The sequence below is a fragment of the Mucor mucedo genome (genome assembly GCF_025094135.1).
Source record: "Mucor mucedo strain NRRL 3635 chromosome Unknown EV154scaffold_1, whole genome shotgun sequence".
Taxonomy (NCBI): domain Eukaryota; kingdom Fungi; phylum Mucoromycota; class Mucoromycetes; order Mucorales; family Mucoraceae; genus Mucor; species Mucor mucedo.
The window spans coordinates 504079-523237 of record NW_026252285.1 but is presented as its reverse complement, the minus strand read 5'-3'; the positions used below and the strand labels follow the sequence as shown (position 1 = coordinate 523237).

Below are 19159 nucleotides of genomic sequence, written 5' to 3'. Positions count from 1 at the left end.
CCCCTATTTATACTCTGTCAATGTAAACTTCCCCGCATTTTACCTTTTGTTCCTTTGTATGCTGTGCAACCTACTGAATATAGAACTATTTTGACCTTGTGACCTCTTGATCCCGCAAATTAGAGCAGATCTAACGTTCATTCCCTTCCGATATACCTCATATAATAGCCTTATTTAAGCTGCCATTGCCTGCCTCTAGTCTCCCGAAACAAAAGATCGACTCATAATCAAGACATGCAGACTTTCAGTTGGACTTTAGTAAATTAAAAATGAGTAAGCATTTTAACTTAAACATGCAGAGAAATAAAGTGATGTATGATGACGGGATTCTATAAGAAAAAAAAATTCCGTGAAATACCAGCACTTTTTTTTTTTACAGCTGTCGCTTCATTCTCTCTAGTAAACCTTTCCTTTATAGAACCGATACTTGGGTTCTTTTTTTTAAGGTTCCCGTTGGATTGTGTGTGAAAATCCTGGGCTAGAAGATCAGATTATAGAGTAGAGTCAGATCTGGGTAGAAAAATATGCACACAAATTTAGCCGCGGATTCTATTCACCCGTCAGATCTGCCTCAAAAAGAGGAGATCCCTTATCACTCATTGGTTCTTCTTCTTTCGCTTTCCTTTCTCACACGGCTTTGTTCTTTTTTAAACATCTTACCCAACAATAGATCCTGGCTAAAATAGTCCAGGTACCTTCCACACTTTCACCCTATCGTATGAATCCGGATATGGATAAGATAGAATGGGATGTCTTCATTCAACCCTTGTCATACCACAGAGCAAATAAAAGAAGAAAATGAAACGCGTTATACGCCACAAGTATCTAGGCTACATCCTGCGCTTATAATATCACTATATGCATGTACTCTGAGCACTCTTTATGTATAAACACACAGTCAGAACATTAAACGATGTCACAGCATGAGCTAAATGATGGATTTATATACTAGACTGCAGCTAAACCGGACGCCACAAGCAGGATAAAAGTGGCTAAATATTCTACGTTTATTGTTATCCTACTTGGTAACTATGTTCTCCAGACATTTCTATGTATGTGAATACAGTGCAAGAGTATCAAAAACTGTCACGGTATGGAACATATGACGGAGAAATATATTGCAATACAGATTAACAGGCACAAAATATGTTGGGCATATGGAACAACAATGAGCAGTGATCTTACCCCACTCAACTGTCATATTGACCTTCCAAAATGGGTTAGACTGAAAAGACGACACGTTTTTTTTTTTCTTTTTTTTTTTTTACTTTCAAACATGGTTCTTTGGTGATGTGAATGGGAAATACAGGCCACATGCATATCAATTCAAATACTCATAGAAGGGGGATGATACGTGTTTTACAAGTGAGTATATTTGTTGTTGCTTTTATGTTTAAATTTGAAATCCGTAGAGGACTGCTGTTATCTACTATCATGTGAGACCCAAACTTGAGCTCCTTAATTGTTCAAAAAAAAAAATTACCTTATTTTCTCTTAAAATAACCCTACTTTTTTTTTTTTTTAAACACACAAAGTTCTTGGCGCTCTACTTATAATGTCGAAAGCTATAGCCCTTTCTCCTCACAGTCCCGAATATAAGGGAATCTCGGCACTAAACATCATTTACGAGGCTGGTAATGCAACCAAAAAAAAAAAAAAAAAAAAAAAGTTCCCTCTTGACAAAAGACTGATGACGACATTTAAACTTTTTTATTACAAGGCCTCGACCGTGATAGTCGACCTATTTTAGTTTTGTGTGCAGATAATTTGCCCAATCCAGATATTTATGACTATGATTTGATTTTATCGTAAGAGAGAGAGAGAGAGCTTGATATGAAGGGAAATTGCATAATTTTTTTTAATTGTTTTCTATATCTGTTTAGGTTTATTATGGGCAGACTGTATGTATTAAGAGGCCTTATTAGTATGAAAAAGAAAATTAATTAGCTATATAGTGATGAATTTGTGGAGAATGATTATGTGATGGTATTCTTTGCTTCGCCTGCTCGATACTCACCTGGCTGGTTCTGGTTATTAAGAGCTTACAGATCCTTAGACCGAAAGTTCGTCACACATTTCATATTTATTTTTCGTGTATTCTAACTTATCTGTACAATTAGGTACAAGAAGAATTTGAAAGCACTTTACGTTGTTCATTTATCAAGAACTTACCGATTTGTATTTGACCTTGCCAATAAAATCATCAGGTAAAAAGAAAAACAAAAAACCTAATACAAAGAGATAGAGAGTAACACATGATGTAGCCCAAAATTTGCTCGTAAATTACGCTATGTTTCAAATCTCCAGCTTTTAAAGAGCAGCATTGAATTAGCCCCTCAATTTATACCTCAACGTGTCATTGATCATGATCGCCAATTACCCACGATTCAGCAACATGTAGAGCAACAGCAGATACAGCGTCAAAGGAGACCATTGCCTTCTTTAGCCTTTGGCAAGTCCTTGGAGGATTTGGCCGCGCTGGAAGGCAATACCTCTGCTGATTTCGTGCCCAAGTTTGTCGTTCAAATCGTCAACCACATTAAAGAACACGGTAATTTTATATTTTTATATATGTATACAACAAGATGTTGTATGTTCTCATGTTTTCCATTCAACATAAAGGGCTTGATAAGGAAGGTATTTTCAGAAAGTCACCATCGAGTGAAGAATTACAATCTGTCAAGGCTGCCTTTAATAACGGTAAAGAAAAATAATGTGGTATAACTTGGCGTTTTTATTCATTTATCTATTGCGTAGGCATGAAGGTGGATCTTTCACAACATGACATTGATGTCTCTGCCGCTTTATTGAAAGTCTTTATCCGAGAACTTCCTGTCCCATTAATTGGGCTGAAGCTGAGCGAAGCCATGGGAGCATTACCAGGTAAAAATAAGACCTAATATTATCAGTATAACCCTGACCCTAACCCTTTAAAAAAAAAATAGATGCTAGTATTTGCACAAGTGACACAATCCAAAAGGTGAAATCGAAATTGGCGTTACATTATGCAGAAAAGCCCAACCATCTTGGGTTATTAAAATACATTTGTCAATTCTTGAGGTTGGTCTCTGAACATGCAAACCGAAATCGAATGAATACACATAATTTATCGGTAGTGTTCACACCCAACATGATTCGAGCTGAAGAAGTGGCATCCGCTGCTTACATAAATGTGCCTGATACACAACAATCGGCTTTGGCAGATGCCGCTGTCTATTTAAAGCAAATGAACCAAGGCATGGTTCTTGTTCAATTATTGATTACTAAACACGACGAGATATTTTAAGTTAAATAATAAAAAAAAACCCAATTGTTCTTTATTATGTGTGTGTATATATGTGTGAATAAAAATGCGTAGAAAAGCAAAAGAAAAAAAAAAAGTTCCTTTAAAAGATTTTAGTTAGAAACAGGCTTGTGGATCATGGCCTCTCTTCCAGGACCAACACCAATCCATTCAACAGGAACTTCAGTTTCCTTTTCAATGAAGGCAATATACTTCTTTGCGTTTTCGGGAAGATCTTCATACTTGGTAACCTTGGAAATGTCAGTCATCCAACCATCCAATTCGACGTATTCAACCTCGACCTTGGACAAAAGTTCAAGACAAGCAGGGAAAGATTCCAACTTCTTGCCATCCAAATGGTAGGCAACAGCAACCTTGATCTTGGGTAATTGATCAAGAATATCAAGCTTGGTCAAGTTGAAGCTGGTATAACCGTTGACCATATGAGAGTACTTGACAACTACAAGATCTAACCAACCACAACGACGCTTACGACCGGTGGTGACACCAACCTCGAAACCAACAGTTTGGAGATGTTCACCGATGCTGTTTAATTGTTCAGAGGGGAAAGGACCGCCACCGACACGAGTACAGTAGGCCTTAACAACACCAATGATGTTGGTGATCTTGTTGACGGGGACACCGAGACCAGTAGCAACACCACCGATGGAGGTGTTGGAAGAGGTAACGTAAGGATAAGTACCGAAATCGATATCGAGCATTAAGGCATTAGCACCTTCGACGAGGACACGCTTACCGGCCTTAATTTGTTGATGAAGATAAGGAACGGTATCAATGACATAGGGACGAACGCGTTCAGCGAGTTCCTTGTAACGGGCAAGTTCAGCCTCAACATCATATTCAAAGTTACCATAACGCTTACGCTTGTTTTCGACCATGGTCTTGAAACGAGCAGTAAATTCGTCAAAGTCATAGAGATGATGAACACGGATACCAGAACGAGTAGCCTTGGAAGAATAAGTGGGTCCAATACCCTTACCGGTAGTACCGATACTGCCACGACCCAACTCAATTTCCTTGAATCCATCCACCATTTGGTGGAGATCAAAAACAAGATGAGCGCGGTCGGAAAGAAGAAGACGACCCTCGCAGTTAAGGCCTGGTTAAAAAAAAAAAATTTTTTTTGGTTATAAATACAAATTTTTTTTTGTTTTTTAATTTTTTTCCTTTTTAATTTTTTTCCCACTCTCTCTACTTTACCCTTAGCTTCAAGTTTGGCCTTTTCTTCAAAGAAAGAAGGCAAATGAACAACAACACCGTTACCAATCAAAGCAACACAGTTGGGATTGATTAAGCCTTAAATAAAAATGACAGTTGGTTAATACAATAAACAATACTTGGAGAAGAGAAATACTATACCAGAAGGCAACATGTGGAAATCGTACTTGATATCATTGACAACAATAGTGTGGCCAGCGTTGTTACCACCCTGTCAAGAAGAAAAAATAAACTGTTATTACGACGCCATGCTTTTTATGGCTCAAATGCAACAAATACCTGACAACGAGCACAGATTTCTGCTTCGGCACAAAGGATGTCAGACAACTTGCCTTTACCCTCATCACCCCATTGTGCACCAAGCACAACAGACAAACGACCCTTTTGCAACATAGACATTATGATTTAGAATGAAGATAACCAACACGAACATAAGCTCAAAACCCTTCCACTCCTTTTAAAGGCTTTGAGAAAAAAAAAAAATTAAGTGACAGCCTTTTTCTTTCGGATGGACCGGGATGGGAGTCATCTTTTCTCTCATATAAATTTTTTCTTACATGGTCTTTTTATTGGGCAAGAGTTAATCTGCACCATCTCCTGAGTTTTTATTGTTTTTTTTAAATACAATTTTTTATTATATGATAAATTTACGAAAATTTTATCGTGAAGATTTAGCTTCTCTAGTGGTTTTTTCTTGTTCCTTTCTGAAATAAGTCTTTCTACGTTCTTTCTCCTTGATTTCGGTTGTTTCGGCAATCTTGGCCTTCTTCTTAGCAAGCACCTCACGTTTCTCCGTGCTCTTGATCTTTCTCTTGCGACTCTTTTCGTTGCGGAGTGTGTTCAATTGTTGCATAAGTGTCACAATCTTCTTTTCCTCAGGCTCAAGAACAACCGCTCGTTTGTTCAAGTACGATTGCTTTTTACTCTTGGTTGCATTCTTGGGCTTATTCGCAAAGGGTAATTCCGATTGAATTGACTTGGGGACCTTTAAAGTATTGAAACGACGTTCCTTTCTTTCAATAGGCTACACAAAAAAATTATTAGTTTCCATGTCCCGGATAATAGATAGAACTTAAACTATTTACCTTGTAGATAGAATCCACCTTTTGGGGTGCATGTAAGCTCAAATCCTTTCTGACTTGACCAGTAAGTCTCATACCTTGCCATTTCTGCTTGGATGACAACAGCAATGATGTGACGGGGTTATAGAATTTACGAGGCTTAATAGGATACCATGCTCTCAAAAACACAATATCACTCATCAAAATCTTATCTTCAAAAGTGGCACGGAAGTTTCCTTCGGGCTTGGGTAAGGCCTTCTTCACTTGACCACGAATACCAGACACAGTACGGATATTGGCTCCCTCGAACTTGGCTACTTCCAGTGACGATGTAAACATGTCCTTGATGAAGGCTGTGTTCTTGTATACCTTGGTAGGGTGACCTGTCAATTTCAACTTCTTGACAATATCAGAAGATTGACTGATATCCACAACCACACCCGTAGCACTAATACGGAAAGATGTCTATACAACAATATATACAGTTAGAATAAATTATACACACACACATAAATATACATGTAATACTTACAGCTCTGCTGTCAGCCACATTTTGAACGGCACAGAAACCAGTGTTGGGAGTATGAACAGGACCGTAAAAGGTAGCGAGACAATGCATATGCTCTGGTGAATATTTGAGCATACGGTTACGTGTACCGTCATTGAGGGAATAAATGGGAATACTCTGGAAACGTCTCCAACCCATGGAAAAGATGAGGGGATCATTGGTCTTTAAGATTCTAGGATGCCAACGATGACGCTTGATTCTAACTTGAACCCACCCAAATTGATCTTCAGTGGCCAAGAGACCACCCACAAGTACAGGATAAGTAGGGTCGAAATTCTCGACAAATTCACAAGGCATATCCTTAATGAGGAGACGCACATAGCTACCGGGGCGATAACCTTCGACCAAAGCTCTTGTATGAGGATCATCATTCTCAAACTCTTCACGATTGGTCTGAAGTTGTTGTTCAATCTCGGATTTCTTTTGCTCATAAAAGTCCATCTTGGGTGTATCTTCATCATCACCAAATTCTTCAAAGTACTTTTTACGGATTTCTTCTTTACGCTTAGCCATCTTTTCGCGTTCAACCATTTGAGGATCACGAATCATGGCGTCTTTATCACGCTTACTAGAGGATTTCTTTTCGGTTCCTTCAGCTTCATCACCCTCTTCTTCAGCTTCGAGATCTTCAAATTCTCCTTCTTCCTCTTCCTCTTCTTCAGCGGCAAAAGCACTTTCGCCGTTGGCTGCATCAGCATCACCCGTAATAAAACGGTTTCTAATGGAGTCCAAGGTTTCCTCTTCATTCCATTCCTCTAATTCCTCAAAATCAATAGGATCACGACTACTATCCACAATGTTGGTGTCCTTGACAGTCTCGCGATTTAACTTGAAAAATTCTTCTTCTTCATCCTCGGCCTCTTCCTCATCTTCCTCGTCATCACCGTAGTTACCGGCAACGATATCTTCAGGTGAAAGATCAGTTTGGTTATAAATAAGTGACATCAAATTGGTACGCTTTTGAGAGGCAAACATTTCACTGGCCTTTTCCTTGAGATTAGCTTTCCAACGAAGTTCACCCGCAAGGTCTGCGTCTGTCTTCTTTTGTCGACCATCGACAAGGACCATATCCTCTTCCTCGTCCTCTTCTCCCAAATCACTGTCACTATCTGCAAATTCAAATTCGGGTTCATCGGCATCTGCAGCATCCTCCTTCTCACCCTTCTTGGGAATATTTCTAGTGTCGAATTTACTCAAAGCGTTACCACGACGAGGAGCATCTTCTTCCTCATCATCATCGTCATCTTCTCCTTCGTCCATGAGATCATCCTCTTCCTCATCATCCTCATCATCCTCATCATCATCCTCTTCTTGTTCAGTACCAAAGACAGCACGTCTACGTGTTCTACCGGATTCATCATCTTCCAAGGCCTCAGTGATATCTGAAGCCTTGACAGGCGTGGAATTAGAAAAGATACGAAGTTCGGAATCAGCTAATTGAGAAGCCAAGGTATCTGTAGCATCCTGCAAGTTCATAACCAATTTCTCACCGGTACCATGAGGAATGATTTCCTCAGGTTCATTGTCATTATCGACTTGCATGGGCTCACCATCTTCGCCTTGAAGATCAGCAGGAGCATAAGCGGATTTCTTGGTGAAATGACCGGGTACGTTAATATAGACGGCATCCTTATCATACATGACACCACCAACATCAGACATGGGAGCGTAAATGAGCTTGTTCTTTTCGTCGAGCTTCTTTCTGACTTTATCGGGTAAAGGACAAGGATCGGGCAAGACGGAGACGTCAGCGAGATAATGATCACCGGCACCGGGAATATGAACACGCATATTGGGCTTGAGATTGGTTCCACGTAAATAACCGTACAAGGTCACGGTACGATCACAATTGGGTTGGCGATGCACGAGTTCGGGGTCGGTCAAGTCTTCAATACGATCTGCAACCACGTAAGGATGCGTGTTTCTCCAGAGAAGAGGTCTGAATTTCATGACGGAAATGAAACGAGCTAAATTCTGGATCTCCATGTTGGGATACTTACCATTAATGATACCTGATAAATAAAAGAGTTTGGCACCCTGATAAATTTCGGTCCAGAAACGGTTCTTCAATCTTTTCTTGGTTGTCTTTAAGGTTTTGTTGTTACGGAACTTGTCCAAATGTGTCAACACGCCCATGACTTTGGGGAAACCGTGCGATTGCAAAATATTCAAGAACTCGAATGTTTCCTATATTCATTGACATTCATTAATTCAACTTTTCACTATTTCTCTGTCTCTTCCATTTCCACACTTACCATTTCAAAACCGAAACTGGCATCAATCATCAACAAGACAAGATCGGCCACTTTGGCGACATCAATCATGGAGTTCATATCATTGTTACATTCCATAAATGTCAAACGTCTCTTTTTACCACTGACGACAGTGATAGGGCCCTTGATGTCTGTCAAGTTGTGCTTTGTATAACGCTTTACTAAAGAACGAATGAGTGTTGATTTACCCGTCTAATGAAAAGAATAAGTATATTTATAAAACGGTAAAGAAGGGGCACTTACACCAGGAGGACCAACAACGGCAATAACGACGGGAGGCGATTCGATGGGTGTACGATCAACCATGGGGACATGAAGTTTCTTTTCACCTAAATCGTTATTTCGACGCACATTCTTTTCGGCTTTGCCAGCACTATTGAAAGTGAAAGCCTTGGGATTACTGGATTTCTTTGCATTCGAAAACTTGTTTTCTTGTTTGCGTTCGACTTTCTTGCCTCCCTTCTTTTTAATATGGGGTTTTTGCGTTTTCTCGTCCATCGCAGTTTGTCGTATAATGAAAGGATCTACTTTAAAAAACGTCAAAAAAAAAAGTCAATTTTTTTTTCTATTCTTTTTTTTTTCGAAAAGACAGTCATGATTACCGGATTAGGTACAGACATTGCATTAAGAGCTTATTTATTTTTTAACTCTTGTGTGCCTGTAGTTCCCTTTCCATGTGTTAGAAAACGATGTGCAGTAATCCGTTGTTGAGCCCTGTGTCACTGTTGATTTAATGATCCACCTTATAAAAAGATACATGTCAATGATGAAAAAAAAAATGGTAGACTCAGGGCATGTCAATACAATCATTCATGTTAAGCCACATTTGCAGTATAATGCTCATTATGAATGTTTCTCTCCAATCCTGACTGCTTGCCCGTTGTACCTTTGGACATGGAAAAAACAGGTAGAATGTCCAAAAAAGGAGTGTGACTATCTTTCGTGGGTTGAAAACTAAGCCATCATGTATGCATTCTGCCCCCTTCTCTCTTACAAAACTCTCTGGGTCACTCTTTTCATGTAATTTTTGCATGTGAAAAAAAAAAATAGGCGGGGGAGGAGTTTATTTTTGTTTATTTTTTCCCCACACACACTTTTTTTGTTTTTGCTTTAATAAACTCATTGAACATACGAGATGGTAAATACAAGGAAAAATAGACTATTACCAGTGTGGGTGTTCAAGTTGGTTGGATTTTCTTCTTTAGCTACAGCACTGATAGGTGTTGCAATTTATTTATTTAAAAAGTATCCGCCACGTCGTAAACTAACGAGAGAACCAGCAGAGGTAAAAACAAGTTATTTTAGACAAAAGTAGGTCTTTATTAAACCTAGCGACAGAACACATCGGAGCATGTGCCCATTGCAACACAGAAAAGTAGTTGGAGTAAAGGGTTTTTTGGCGTTCGGAAGAATAAGAAAAAGATGACAATTTCCTTAAAGAATGTAAAATGAATGGCTCCCTTTTTTTTATATAAATGATATATTAACCTTCTTTTTTCTGACAGACGGTGCTATGGAACCCTTCGCCCGATGTGAATACACCCATGTACGCCTTCCAAGAAAACAGTATTCAGATCCTAACACGACTTTCGTGTCTATACGATATTTATGTGATTGTGCATGTAAATTCAGAGGAGGAAAAAGGTGACATCCAACGTCTATTAGAGAACGCATCATCCACCGATGGATTATTCGTGGATGGCGTAGATAACAGAAAGATCATCTTTTGCTCGGAGGAAGAAGGCAAAATACATATCATTCGACATATTGAACCCCACATGCATGTCGAAGGAGGTTGGGAAAAGGACGATGGAGAGGATATCATTCAAAAGTTAAAACCCTTTGTGTCCAAATTGATTTGGATTCAAAAGAGAAAGGATGCTCCTAGCCATCCTAATGTTGAATTGGCTGATTTATTAATGCATACCTCCATCGCTCAGCAAGTAAAAGATGCTTAATCCCTACTGTCGTACACACTACTTGCCTTATACAGATGACAAAATAAACATTTAATAATTATTTAAAGGCTGGAAAAAAAACCTTTTTTACTCTTTACCTTTCTTCATATCTTATTATTATGATAACTGCTATACTTTTATTCTATTTATTTACACTGACACTAGCTCAGGACTTGATACGCTTACCCATCCTACAACAATCTCACCACGAACAACTCTCTAAACGTGACGTGATTCCAGCGATACCTCTTTACAATGCCAATGCTCGGGAATATCTAGTCCAGATAGGCATCGGCACACCACCACAACTATTTAACGTCACATTGGACACCGGAAGGTAAATACATATATAAAACAAGACAAAAAAATCAGTGTGGAGATACTCAAGACAAGTATAAAATAGCTCGGATTTATGGGTGCCTTCTTCCAAATGTCCAGCCACGACGTGTCCTTATTCAAGATTCATTGAAAAGGATTCAAAAACACTGAACAGCACCAACAAGAATTTTCAGGTACAATACGGGAGCGGATCAGCCCAAGGAAAAGTCGTGTATGATTCTGTGACGATCAATGGTAACTTGACATCAACGCATCAAATAATGGGATTGGCGAATACCACACAAGGTATGTCGGGACCTTCCTCTGCATCCAATGAAAAGGCGAGTGGGATTCTAGGCCTGGGATTTGCTGGATTGATGCGAGATCCCCAAGGAGATGCACCGTTTATTCTCAACCTGTTGAATAACAATATTATCAAGGAACCCGTGTTTTCCATTTATTTAAACAAGCAAGGGGATTACGGTTATACAGGAGAGATTGTCATTGGCGGGTATGAGACAAGTCGGTTTACAGGTCAATTGAGCTTTTTACCGGTAGTAACTTATGGTAGTACGGGTAAAGCCAATCTTGGAGAAACAGGAAGCGCAGAGAATGGAGTGAATAAATATTGGACCATTCCTGGACAAGCAATAGCAGCTTATGATGTAAACGGCACTCAAGTATATGAAACAAGATTAGATCAATTGGAACCCGTGATACTTGACACAGGCACCACATTATCCTATCTGCCCCAAGCCATGGTGACGAGCTTATTAGATTTGGTAACGACGAATTATACCGCATTGGCTTTAAACAGTGGGACAATTCAAGCATACCAAGTGAACTGTCAAGACTTCACACGTCAACATCTTTGGTTTGACTTTCAGTTCTCTCCGTCTACCCTTACATTCTCAAATGATCCTGTAAAGATTCGTGTACCCTTAAATGAAATGGTGCTACCTCAAGATACAAACACGATGGAGACAGCCACGACATGTCTGTTTGGAATCGCACCTATTTCTACCAGTTTTTTAAATTCGGTGGGGTCTGGGTGGATTCTGGGACAAACGGTCCTCAGAAGTGCTTATGTGGTACACGACATGTTGGGTTTACAAGTGGGGATTGGAGCTGCTGCGAATGGATATCATTCACCCACCATGGACGGTGAGGAATCGAACGGTGTTTGTGTTACACCAATTACGTTCTTTCTCTCCGCTTTCTTCTCTTTGTTCACTTATTTAGCAATCATCATGACTGAATAAAAAATAAAATAAACACATGATGTTATGCAGAGCCTGTTAGTTTCTTTTCAATCAACGATGTCATCTTGAGTGTCTATAAATAAAGCAGGTCTTGCTATACTAGTTTTGAAACCACAGCTCTGCTGACCTCCACTATCTCGACATGAGCTGGAGAATGCCATGTCACCGTTTGTCGACATGCTTATACACACGCACACGCATACACGCTTATACAATAAAAAGAAGCAGGCAAGATACAAGCAGGTAGTTAGCATAACAATTACTTGACCCATACTTGTATAGAGTGAGTCTGGACTTGCATGGATGTTTTATGCGTGGTCATTCATCATAAACGGGTAAATCACAGATTTTTTTTTTCTTCTATTTTTCCGAGCCATGGATATTGTTTTTAACTATAAACGTGCTCATTAAGATAATTTATGAGTTTTAAAAAAAAGTATAAATAAAATAGCCACATATATATCGAGCTTTAATAACAATAACAAAAAAAAATTTCTTGGCAGTGATGATTGGGTAATGAAATAAGAGAGCAACTCAGCAAAAGAGGAGTTCGTCATGATGTACATTGTTTTACTTTCCCCGCTCAGTCAAAAAATAGTATAAAAAGGTGTGGCTTCTTAACCGTTTTAATTTCTTCTCTTTTAGTGTCGTACCTTTTTTTTTTATTTTATTTTTTTTTCTTCTCTTTAGAAATGTATATTAGTAGAGCTGTTGTGTTTATAAGCGTATTGATATTTACAGTCAATGCACAAACAATAAGATTACCTATCAGTCGACAACGTCGTGCAGACCCAATGATATCAGCTATTCAAAAGCGAAATGCAGGCTTAACAAAGAGAGACCCATTTTTGGCTTCATTATATAACGACCAAGGTTCACAATACTTGGTCGAAGTCAGTGTAGGTACACCTGCGCAAACCTTTGCGGTTACACTGGATACTGGAAGGTACACACCTATAATGACTTGCCAAGAGAAAAAAAAATTAATCTTTTATTATTATAAAGTGCTGATTTATGGATTCCGGGTTCATCTTGTCCTACCAGTGAGTGTCCCAACGGCGTGTTTAACGAGGCTTCCTCAAGTACATTTAAAAACCTCAACAAATTATTCACCTTGACGTATGGTATTGGTAGTGTGAATGGAACGTATGTCACAGATTCAGTCTCCATTTCTGGTGGAACTGTCCAAAACCAACAATTCGGTTTAGCATCCGATACAAAACAGATCCTAACCAACCCAAACACGATATCCGCTTCCCAGATAGCAAACACATCAAACAAAAACATCAAACAATTAGCAGCAACAAAGGATACAAGCCCCAAGGCAAATGGTATTCTTGGCCTAGGTTTCCCTAAATTAACTGCTGCCTCCAGTAAAGGTCAAGGTGTCTATAACCCTTTTGTATTCAACTTGGCTCAACAAAATTTGATTGCCGATCCCATCTTTTCCATTTATACCAACTCGGCCTCCAAAACAGGTTGGGTAGGCGAAATCATCTTTGGCGGCGTGGATGAATCCAAATATACAGGCAATATCACCTACATGCCCGTTGTCTCTCTCAGCTCCACCAAAACCAGCAGCAGTACAAATAAAAAGCGTGCATTGGATGTCATTAGTGGTAGTAACTATTACTGGATGGTCAATGGTCAAGGTGTCTCTGTGCAAGATTCAGAGGATTCCTCGCGTAACTTAGACCTCAAGTTCTCTTCACCTGGTGCTTTCATCTTGGATACCGGTACCACCTTAACTTATCTCCCTACAGCCATGGCTCAACAAGTACTCGTGGCCGCCGTGGGCGCAAACGGCTATACCACCGATACCAGCTCAGGTACCTATCTCGTCGATTGTCAAGCTGTTTCCACCACAACTCAATTTGTCTTGGATATGTCCGTCTCCAGTGCGGCCGATGCAGCTCCCATCACCTTGTCGGTTCCCATGAGTCAACTCTTTATCCCACTTGACAGTACATCTATTGAAACCGCTACGCAGTGCTTGTTTGGTATTGCACCAAGCGATAGTGTGGGTGTTGGAAGTAACATGTACTTGATTGGCGATTCCGTATTGCGCTCTGCTTACATGGTGTTTGATATGGCCAACAATCGTGTGGGTATTGCTACCGCCGTGGGTGCCACAGGAAGTAGTGTCGATGGTGTATCTGCCCCTTTAGATAGCAGTGCTTTAAAAGCAACACCCAGCTTGTACCTCACCGTAGTCCTCCTTTTGGCTGTATTTACTCTTTAAATGTATACATATAATTATACCTGTTTGTTCTTTTTGTAAATAATAATAAAAAAATACATGTAATACACGCATACATACGTCAATAATTTGTCACACTTAACTATAACGTCACTGTTATCAGTGATATCATGAATATAGGGAGGCTAAAAAAAAAAAAAGAGGACAAACGACCTATAATGAACCTTAAGGTTAGTTTACTTTTTGTAAAGAGGGTGACTAATTTTAATACATGACATGATGGCGTAGTGGCAGTTCATTGTTGGACAGCTTTGGGTTGCACGAAAAAACTTGAGCCACATAATATTTCACTACAGTAAGTAATCTGTATCGGGAAATAAGCCAGTCGCTACTGTCAAATGTAACTCATTGTTAGCAACCTACCTCATGTCATTAGCTGTGCGTGAGTAAATCTTGGTAAAGCAATACTCAATCTGATAGGCCGGAACGATAGATTATTATTAGATTGCGAGCATAAACCTTATACTTTTGTTGCTTCTGTTAATAGGTCAGTGATCTTTGCCATGAGAACCAAACAATGCTCGAACATATATCCTAAATGTTTATGAAATGTTTCAGCTATTGCTGTCTTGTCGGGATTCTGGATTCTACTTTTTCTATTCTTTTAATGCTGTGCTGTTCGGCTGAAAAAAACTTCATTGAACCGGTATAATGGGCATCCTTTGAATATTGGACAATAGGATGAACTTCTTTGTTGCGTAGGATGCACATCTTTGTTGAATCACAGTATAAAATGGGGGGAAGGGCAAGCGGGGAGATGATGTACCTCAGATATGCAAGTCAATGAGTGTTACACAGAGTCATACCCCCTCGAGAAATTTGAAGAAGGAATGTTTACTGGATTAACAATTTTGTAAACTGTCAGAAATGTAACAAAAAAAGAAGAAAATACATATTACTACTTTATATATTAAATAACTGCATTCAATTAAAATGGGATAGCCCGTGGGTGCTGTTTATCCTTAAAATTAAAAAAGAAGAATCTTTTTTTGTTATTGGATATAAATAGTTGTCAAAAAGTGCTGGAGCGGAGATGGGTTGTTATATGAACCCGCCAAGAGAAAGAGACCCCAATGAAGAGATCGACCAGAAGCAAGTCTAGACTGTAAAAGGGAAAAATCATTGGAAATGAGCACTTTTTGACATTGGGTAAGACAAAGGGGTGGATGTTTGTTTTTTTAAACTTTTCCCATTATTTTAGTTTAATTGCGTTAAAAACAGAGAATTTTTATAAGAAAAATATGTGTGTAACGGATCCCATGTCTCGATCCTTTTTTATATAGCTTGTTTGGAACTCCCTTCTTTTTTTTTTTCTATATAAATACATCTACCTTTTTTTTTATTTCTTTTAATTACTCCTAGCATCTTTTTTTTTTTTGGTGAAATGGTTTCGATCATTGTATCTTATTCATCCCTACTACTGTTATCGACCGCAGTTGCCTACGTCATACCTAACAATGACTTTATCCGATTGCCTCTCACCCGACACACACATTTAACCAAACGAGCAGGCTCGGAAGGTTACAAATTGTACAATGCCGATCGAACCGAATATCTCACCAAGATCTACATCGGTACACCCCCACAAGAATTTCAAGTCTCTGTTGACACCGGAAGGTAAAATATATATTTAAAAATACACTAGCAAAAAAAAAGTAGACTATTGAAAGATAATTAAAATAACGTCATACCTTTTAAATTAGTGCAGATACCTGGGTGCCTTGGTCTTCTTGTGCTTCAAATGAATGCCCTTATGCCCGATTTGATTCGTCTAAGAGTAGTACATTTCAAAGCATGAATTTATCTTTTGCATTAACCTACGGTCAGGGCAGTATCCATGGGGAATATGCCAAGGATAAAATCAGTTTATCACCTACATCCAAATTAAGCATCTCACAGACATTCGGCTTAACCAAGTCAGCCAAAGATATTATCACTCAAGGTGTGAAAATGACCTCCAATGGCATTTTGGGTTTGGGATTTCCCGCATTGACCGCCAACAGTGATACGGTAGAAGCCTATAATCCATTTGTGTTTCAACTAGCACAAGAAAACATGATTTCAAATCCGGTTTTTTGTATTTCATTGAATATCGGAGATGGGTGGAGCAGTGAATTGACGATTGGTGGTGTGGATGAGACACGGTACAAAGGAGAGATTTCCTATGTACCTGTAGAAAAGAATACAAACCCAAAGACACAGGAATTAGATTATACTTTCTGGTCTGTACAATTGGAATCTATCGGTGTGGAGAATGGCACAAAAGAACAAGTCAAGTCCAACGTGATTTTGGATACAGGCACGACACTCTCGTACCTGACAAAGACATTGGTCGATCGTATTGTGTCCGATGTAACACAAGAAAAGTTGACATTTGATCTTCAAAATGAACTTTATTTGGTGAAATGTGAATTGAAAACGAGCCACAAAAAGATCTTGTTGGATTTTAAAGGCGCACAACTATCAATTGATCTGGCAGATTTAATCTTACCCTTTGACGATCAACATTGTGCCTTTGGTATCACTTACAACTTTGATAAGAAGAACAGTTTGGTGCTAGGTGATAGCCTTTTACGATCCGCTTTCTTTGTATTTGATTTGGGTCAAAAGAGAGTAGGGATGGCAACTGCCGTCAATTCAGAAAGTAAAGTGATAGCCTTATAGTCATTTATTGGCTGGCCTGTGCTTTCTTGAAACTCCGAAATAGCTCGCACATCACACGACAAAAACTATTGAAATACCGACAACTTTTTTTCTTTTTCTTTCCTTTCAATTTTATTTCCCCTCCCTTCCTCCTCTTTCTTTTTTTTTTTAATTTTTTTTTTTTTTTTTTTTGTGGAGAAGAGTGAGAGTGTGTGTAATTGTTTGTGTGTATAATTATAATCATAATAAAAATAAAACCAGATGGACACAGAAGAATATCATTTGATTGAACGTATTATACAAGCCAGCCCTAATAAAATTAATTTGGGACATCGTGCTCGACGTGAACTTCCCCTAAGAAGGGTCATTTTAGCATCCAGGTAAAGATGATTACATACAAAAAGAGAGAATAAAGATATTCATGCGATTCCTCAAAATAGAACGCTGGAAATGGCTCAACTTGAGCAAAATAGGGTGTTGATGGCCGAAGCAGAAAGCATTCGATTTGACCACCAACAACAAGAACAGTGGGATGATTGGTGGTTCACCTGTAATGACAATAATAGTAACATGAATCATGTAGATCTCGTACCTTCTGCTCTACTTGATCCAAATACTTTATTAGATACAGGCATTATTGACTTTGAATCTTCACCTTTATTTACTGCCAGTAGCAGCAATAACACCACCATTACCAACAACAACACCGCCATTATAAACAACAACACTAGCAGCAGCAACAGCAACATCATCAGCAGCAGCAGTAGTAGTAGTAGCACTGCTATACCCACTACCTCCTTTGAAGACATCGATGTGGGTGATTGGTCATGGCTCAAGGAGGATAAGATTCTCGAGCCTATTTCTGCCAGTGTCTTATTATCTCATATCAATTATGATGAAGACGAATCGGAATCTGAAGAGGATGAACTAGTTGTAGTCCTTGTAAATAAACAGCAACAGGATCCCAATTGGGTCACGATTATACCACAAAAACGTAGTCGACAAGACGAACAAGACATTCATCTACCACCTCGTAAAAAGATTAGTACATAAAATATCAATCATAATCAACACATCTTTTTTTTTTTCTTTCTTGTACATAATAGCAATAAAAAAAAAAGAGTCTCTTTTATTTTTAAATTTTGTACTGCGCCCATATTTTATTTATTTATTTACTTATTATAAGCGAGAACTGCTTTGAAGAGCTCCACCGTCTACTACAATGACAGCACCCACAGTATATTGTCCAGCACGAGAAGCGAGGTAAATACAAGTACCTGCAATATCTTCGGGTGTGCCCACACGACCTACGGGAACACCACTAATAATGGAGTCGCCATGGCTTTTTAAAGTAGCTGCCATCATCTTGCTAGGGAACGAACCAGGTGCAATCGCATTGACCAGAATATGTTGTTGGCCCATTTTACCAGCCAAGTGACGAGTCAAGTGATGAACTGCTGCCTTGGATGCAGAATAAGCATATGTCTCTAAACCAGGAGGCTGTTTTTTTCCCTGTTATTAGTTTTCTTATTCTGTATATTTTTGTATGTACGTACCGTTTCGCCGTTAATCGAGCCAATATTGATCACACGAGAGGGGATATCTTTAGTAGCATTGGCTCTCAAAAGAGGAAGACATCTATGAAGAGTGGATTAGTTTCTCTTTTCAAACCCCCCTTATTTAATAATCTTACGCTTGGGTCAAGGTGAAGATACGAGTGACGTTTAAATTCATGACCTTTTGGAATGCTTCATCGGGGTAAGTATCTAAAGGAGCACCCCAAGTAGCGCCCGCATTATTGACAAGCACATCCAAATCTAAGAGAGAGTTATCAGTATGCGTCATCATATTATAAATGGCTTAATGTTGTACGCACGAGTTTCACGCTTGGTCAATTCAGCAACGAGTTTCTTGATATCATCTACGCTTTGTAAATCAGCAGGCACAGCAATACATTTACCAGGACCCAATGCATTTAATTTAGCAGCAACTTCGTCACAGGCTTTGGCTGAACGACTACTGATGTAGACAATAGCACCACCTTGAACAAAACCCTTTTTTTTTATCGTGTTAGTTGTGATTAAAATTTTAATTTTTTTTTGACTGTTTTATATGTACGGTTGCAATCATTTCGCCAATACCGCGAGAACCACCAGTGACAAGCACGACCTTGCCTTGGACACTAAAGAGAGATTGAACATTCATTTCTGAGATGAGTAAAGAGAAACAAAAAGTATGTGTGGGGAAAAAAATTCTTTTTTTAAATTTACACACTATAAATGATGACTAAGTAG

General features: G+C 38.9%; 11 protein-coding genes across 11 annotated transcripts; 7 read left to right on the top strand and 4 right to left on the bottom strand.

The window, feature by feature from the left end:
* The first annotated feature begins 626 nt into the window (after positions 1-626).
* Positions 627-1313, top strand: EV154DRAFT_489708 (uncharacterized protein). Its single transcript, XM_051599330.1, has 2 exons — positions 627-884; positions 953-1313. The coding sequence occupies exons 1-2, from the start codon at positions 750-752 to the stop codon at positions 1058-1060; spliced, it is 243 nt and encodes an 80-aa protein (XP_051463742.1). The 5' UTR covers positions 627-749; the 3' UTR covers positions 1061-1313.
* A 130-nt stretch (positions 1314-1443) lies between these two features.
* Positions 1444-3307, top strand: EV154DRAFT_489706 (Rho GTPase activation protein). The gene is made up of 9 exons (XM_051599329.1): positions 1444-1634; positions 1721-1808; positions 1884-1901; positions 1956-2063; positions 2121-2207; positions 2265-2551; positions 2623-2700; positions 2758-2883; positions 2946-3307. Exons 1-9 carry the CDS (start codon positions 1556-1558, stop codon positions 3284-3286), a joined length of 1212 nt encoding a protein of 403 aa, XP_051463741.1. The 5' UTR covers positions 1444-1555; the 3' UTR covers positions 3287-3307.
* Positions 3308-5125, bottom strand: EV154DRAFT_546735 (Adenylosuccinate synthetase). The gene is made up of 4 exons (XM_051604710.1): positions 4802-5125; positions 4664-4733; positions 4505-4600; positions 3308-4403 (listed from the first exon to the last, which is right to left on the bottom strand). The coding sequence occupies exons 1-4, from the start codon at positions 4919-4921 to the stop codon at positions 3397-3399; spliced, it is 1293 nt and encodes a 430-aa protein (XP_051463740.1). The 5' UTR covers positions 4922-5125; the 3' UTR covers positions 3308-3396.
* EV154DRAFT_489700 (uncharacterized protein) lies at positions 5126-8953 on the bottom strand. Its single transcript, XM_051599328.1, has 5 exons — positions 8668-8953; positions 8407-8616; positions 6116-8338; positions 5608-6048; positions 5126-5546 (listed from the first exon to the last, which is right to left on the bottom strand). Exons 1-5 carry the CDS (start codon positions 8920-8922, stop codon positions 5181-5183), a joined length of 3495 nt encoding a protein of 1164 aa, XP_051463739.1. The 5' UTR covers positions 8923-8953; the 3' UTR covers positions 5126-5180.
* Positions 8954-9434: 481 nt separating this feature from the next.
* Positions 9435-10463, top strand: EV154DRAFT_489696 (uncharacterized protein). Its single transcript, XM_051599327.1, has 3 exons — positions 9435-9709; positions 9763-9867; positions 9930-10463. The coding sequence occupies exons 1-3, from the start codon at positions 9560-9562 to the stop codon at positions 10380-10382; spliced, it is 708 nt and encodes a 235-aa protein (XP_051463738.1). The 5' UTR covers positions 9435-9559; the 3' UTR covers positions 10383-10463.
* Positions 10464-10981: 518 nt separating this feature from the next.
* On the top strand, positions 10982-11958 carry EV154DRAFT_535298 (aspartic peptidase domain-containing protein; the record flags this gene model as incomplete). Its single annotated transcript, XM_051604062.1, has 3 exons — positions 10982-11006; positions 11193-11901; positions 11943-11958. 3 exons carry the CDS (start codon positions 10982-10984, stop codon positions 11956-11958), a joined length of 750 nt encoding a protein of 249 aa, XP_051463737.1.
* A 21-nt stretch (positions 11959-11979) lies between these two features.
* Positions 11980-12337, bottom strand: EV154DRAFT_489693 (uncharacterized protein). The gene has a single exon (XM_051599326.1). It carries the CDS (start codon positions 12232-12234, stop codon positions 12010-12012), a length of 225 nt encoding a protein of 74 aa, XP_051463736.1. The 5' UTR covers positions 12235-12337; the 3' UTR covers positions 11980-12009.
* A 279-nt stretch (positions 12338-12616) lies between these two features.
* Positions 12617-14285, top strand: EV154DRAFT_489691 (aspartic peptidase domain-containing protein). Its single transcript, XM_051599325.1, has 2 exons — positions 12617-12908; positions 12968-14285. The coding sequence occupies exons 1-2, from the start codon at positions 12655-12657 to the stop codon at positions 14202-14204; spliced, it is 1491 nt and encodes a 496-aa protein (XP_051463735.1). The 5' UTR covers positions 12617-12654; the 3' UTR covers positions 14205-14285.
* A 1303-nt stretch (positions 14286-15588) lies between these two features.
* On the top strand, positions 15589-17057 carry EV154DRAFT_489690 (aspartic peptidase domain-containing protein). The gene is made up of 2 exons (XM_051599324.1): positions 15589-15839; positions 15926-17057. The coding sequence occupies exons 1-2, from the start codon at positions 15607-15609 to the stop codon at positions 16884-16886; spliced, it is 1194 nt and encodes a 397-aa protein (XP_051463734.1). The 5' UTR covers positions 15589-15606; the 3' UTR covers positions 16887-17057.
* EV154DRAFT_489688 (uncharacterized protein) lies at positions 16947-18005 on the top strand. Its single transcript, XM_051599323.1, has 2 exons — positions 16947-17245; positions 17306-18005. Exons 1-2 carry the CDS (start codon positions 17127-17129, stop codon positions 17916-17918), a joined length of 732 nt encoding a protein of 243 aa, XP_051463733.1. The 5' UTR covers positions 16947-17126; the 3' UTR covers positions 17919-18005.
* EV154DRAFT_489686 (uncharacterized protein) lies at positions 17993-19089 on the bottom strand. The gene is made up of 5 exons (XM_051599322.1): positions 18984-19089; positions 18742-18919; positions 18559-18682; positions 18422-18503; positions 17993-18365 (listed from the first exon to the last, which is right to left on the bottom strand). The coding sequence occupies exons 1-5, from the start codon at positions 19068-19070 to the stop codon at positions 18045-18047; spliced, it is 792 nt and encodes a 263-aa protein (XP_051463732.1). The 5' UTR covers positions 19071-19089; the 3' UTR covers positions 17993-18044.
* Between the last annotated feature and the right edge of the window lie 70 nt (positions 19090-19159).